General features: G+C 37.1%; 1 protein-coding gene across 1 annotated transcript; it reads right to left on the bottom strand.

Annotated features, from left to right (window-relative positions):
- Positions 1-2,079: 2,079 nt before the first annotated feature.
- Positions 2,080-3,538, bottom strand: LOC148879074 (calmodulin-like protein 11). Its single transcript, XM_088965922.1, has 4 exons — positions 3,353-3,538; positions 2,835-2,992; positions 2,662-2,742; positions 2,080-2,496 (listed from the first exon to the last, which is right to left on the bottom strand). The coding sequence occupies exons 1-4, from the start codon at positions 3,426-3,428 to the stop codon at positions 2,362-2,364; spliced, it is 450 nt and encodes a 149-aa protein (XP_088822048.1). The 5' UTR covers positions 3,429-3,538; the 3' UTR covers positions 2,080-2,361.
- Positions 3,539-3,863: the final 325 nt, after the last annotated feature.

Genomic DNA, 3,863 nt, shown 5'->3' with positions numbered 1-3,863 from the left:
AACAACCACTTAGAGATTTGATAGTAGAATTGGATTAATAAAGGATTAATATGACTTGAGAAAGCTTATTAATTAATTTAGGGACATCTACCATCACATGCAAGTAACTTTAATATACCTTATGGTAATTTCGGTCTTGAATTGGACTAAATAGATAAGTATATAACATTGATTTAATGAAATCAAAACCCTAGCTGCATTCATCCATCAATTTAGTTTTTATTAAGTTCTTGGATTTGCATGAATTCTTTTAGTTTTTATTCATTCAATTGATTCATGAGTTCAACTTAGGTTAGTTTAAAATTGATTTGGTACTGTGATCTAGTCTCTGTAGGATCGACACTTTTCTCATCATTATACGCACATTTGACTAAGGTACACTTTCTTGAATTAACTGTGCATAAATCACACAACAGGTACCCTAACCTTAGTCGCTTCACGTCAAGGACTACCCCCAATCTCATCCCTCAAAGTATATCAAGTGAAAAGGGAAGACAGGGAAGACGTAGTAGAAGACATCTTACCGAAGAAAAAAGAAGTTCGGGACACCTAAGATATCAAGCAAGGGACGTCAGCCGAACTCCAAGGCATAGACTCTTCCCAAATGACAAAGTGAAATGGCTCGTCCACCCCCTTTTTATAAGGGCAGCCAATGGTCCAAATCAAATCAAATCAACGATGTAGATTTGACGCCGCACTTCGCACGTGCGTAACCTCAGGAAGACGAAATGACATGTCTGCCAACCCGTAACAGAAATGACACGAAAACCGCTACACTTCACACGTGCGTAACCGCAGAACACTTCCACACCCAGCTGCAGTCAAGCACTACATTCCTCAACTTCGGAACTAGGAGAGTGGTGTTTAGGTGATTGCTGAGCTAGCCAAGGATGCCACATGGCAATCTCCACAGCCGCCCCCCTTCTCAAGCCACGTTGATACCATGTGTAACTGAAGAGTACGACTAAGAAGGAGTGTCCTACATGGACAAGGAAGCGAACTCCGCTGGGGAAGAGGAAACCTCTCGAAGACATCATTGGACGCCCTCGTCCCGACAATCCCGAAATCGCTATCCATCTAGGACACGGACACCCAACTATAAATAGGTATTCCCTGTTCGAGGTAAGGAACTTTTTGGGATTGCACTCTTTGAATACCTTTTTGCACTATCTCTTCGGCTTGGACTGACGCTATTTCAACTTATTCATCCCAACCATATCCTTCTCGATCCTATTGACTTGAGCATCAGAGTACCTACCCGGGGAACAACTCTTCGAGCCTCTGACCTTTCTCCTAGTTGTAGATCTCGATGCACGACTTCATCCTTCTACCTCAGCCTTGTCCGATTAGCAGGACTATCTGGTTGTGTCTTTAATTTAGAACACCTCGGATCGAACAACATCAATTTCAATTACATCTTGTTGTAAAAATAAATTTAGAATGATTTTCAATATTTTTCCTTAATTTCTATTTTTATTCCTTTTGATTTGAAGAATTGCACGGCTGGACCGTACAATTGTTTCGCATGGCCCATCTGGTCCAGGCCTGACAAAACTTCTTCCTTCCATGATATTTAGTCAAATTAGGGAGGGAAAATGTAAAAATGAAATAAATAAGAAGATTCAGAAGAAAATTCCCCAAAGAGTGGGCTAGCTTTGAACAAGAAGAAAATGTATGTGCAAATAGCCCATTAACATCCATGATAGAATCATATATATAGGTGCCGAGAGGAATCAAACTCCACCTATTTTCTATTGAAAAGTAAAAGCAAGTCCCAAAGTTTGTGGGCCCTAAATTTCTAGTCATCCTTTGATGATTGTACTAAAGATAAAAGGGATTTAAGATGCCTACACCTTGAATATACCTTATAAACATTTAAAACTCCCTATCCCCACCAACCAAAAGAAGATGAACAAGTCAAATCATCTCCAATAGTAATAGTAGTCCAACTGGGGTCCATTCACTCAAGTCCATGTGATGCCAAAGCTGTTCAAGGGTCGGTAAGGGAGTTTGCGGTGGGATAAGTTATATATTAATTAGTTTTTTAATACTTTCGAAAATTAATAAAATGTCACACGCTGCACCAAACCAACACCGTATACATTGATGAATAAAAAGTCAAAATTTAGAAAATTAATAACCTTGAAACTCTGAACTACAAATGAATAAAAATACTTGAGGTAAGACAGATGTTCCTATTTTCTTGTTTATTGGAGTCGTTTGTTTCATACAGAAGAAAGAATAAGGTGATCATCTACTTGAACACTCTTCTGTTTCAGCACTTTCGGGAGTTACAGAAATCTAAAGAAAAAAAAAATCAGCATTTTGATTAGATAACACAGTAACATGTCAACCCAGCGATCAAACGGCCATCATCATCCTCACGAATTCCTCGTAATTGACTTGGCCATCACCATCTAAATCAGCTTCCCTAATCATCTGTTCTACCTCTTCATCAGTCAATTTCTCTCCCAGATTGATCATTACATTCCTCAGCTACATATAAACAAGAGGATATCTCAGCTTCAATCTTTTTTGTCCATTTAAAATATAACTAAAATGCTGCTTAAACAAAACTAAGATTTGCTTTGGCTGATGTTCATTGTATGAGAAATGCATCTTTTTGTTCATTTATATATATATGGTGAATGACAAATCTACCTCATTAGCTGATATGTATCCGTTTTGATCCTTGTCAAATACTTTGAAAGCTTCTTTTAGCTCTTCCTCTGCGTCAGTTTCCTGTAAAAATACATACAAATCAAACTTCTAACTAAAGGTTCTTCAGCTTTGCTGTGACAGAAAAATTTCTCTGCTTGTAATGTTAATGCTACCTTCATTTTTCTTGCCATGAGACTTAAAAACTCCCCAAATTCTATGGTCCCATTTCCATCTGCATCCACTTCACTTATCATGTCTTGGAGTTCTTCTTCAGTCGGATTCTGATCAAGTGACCGGATTACTGTGGCCAATTCTTCTATGGTAATGCAACCTGCACACAGTAGACCAATTAATCAATAAATTTCTAAATTCAGCTATAAGACTTATATCTTTAAAAATAAAGAAAGAAGAAGAGCTCATCATGAACTCCAAATGACAGTAAAGTAATCAAAATGCATAAACCCAATTATCCAGAGATTCATCAAAAGGAACTCAAGTAAAAAAAAAAAAAACAGTAAAATACATGTTATATACAGAGAATCTTCACATAAAACCTTCGACACCGATCAATTCAAAACTCACAAGAAGACTATGTATATTTTAAAAAACTATGTATATTTATAAAAAAAAATACACAGAAAACATGAAACATATGGAGTCAAGACTCAAAACAGGGTATCGTAGAACATACCGTCTCCATCTTTATCGAAGAGGCAAAATGCTTCCCGGAACTCAGCAATCTGCTCATCAGTCAAAACATCCGCCATTAACGTATTGATCTTGAAGATAGAAAGAAACCGATAGCTTTCTGTAAGAGAGAGAGAGAGAGAGAGTTGAGAAAACAAGAAAGAACTTTGTTGAAGTTAAAAGGCAATGCTCAAACCTCGTTAGGTAGATTTGTATATATACTAGGTGGACTGGAATAGGATAACATAAGGACAGAAATACAGAAGTGTGTAATCGACCAACTTTTATGTTTTTTTTTTCACGGTCAAATATGCTTTAAGAAAATTTCCCTATTTTTTTCCGAATTTTGTCGAGGTGGGTTGAATCATGAATGGGAAATTGGGAAGGATCTGAAAACAACTTTTATGATTCGATCGGTCCGGTCGTCCACCGAACCTAGTCGAGTCGACTAGTCTAGACCATGACTGAAAATTCTTTTTAATTTTCTTTTTGAAATAAAAATTCCTATTATTATT

This window comes from Nelumbo lutea, chromosome 1, assembly GCF_056320005.1.
Source record: "Nelumbo lutea isolate HS-2025 chromosome 1, American lotus-T2T, whole genome shotgun sequence".
In the NCBI taxonomy this organism is placed as follows: Eukaryota; Viridiplantae; Streptophyta; class Magnoliopsida; order Proteales; family Nelumbonaceae; genus Nelumbo; species Nelumbo lutea.
Note: the sequence above shows the minus strand (reverse complement) of the source record. Positions and strands in the feature narration are given on the sequence as shown.

Bases quoted from the DNA above. Each gene is read 5' to 3' on its own strand.
- LOC148879074 (XM_088965922.1), bottom strand. From the start codon at position 3,428: ATGGCGGATGTTTTGACTGATGAGCAGATTGCTGAGTTCCGGGAAGCA. The intron at 2,993-3,352 runs GTATGTTCTACG...TACTGTGTGCAG, and splicing joins CTTCGATAAAGATGGAGACG to GTTGCATTACCATAGAAGAA. The intron at 2,497-2,661 runs GTAGATTTGTCA...GTTTATATGTAG, and splicing joins GATACATATCAGCTAATGAG to CTGAGGAATGTAATGATCAA.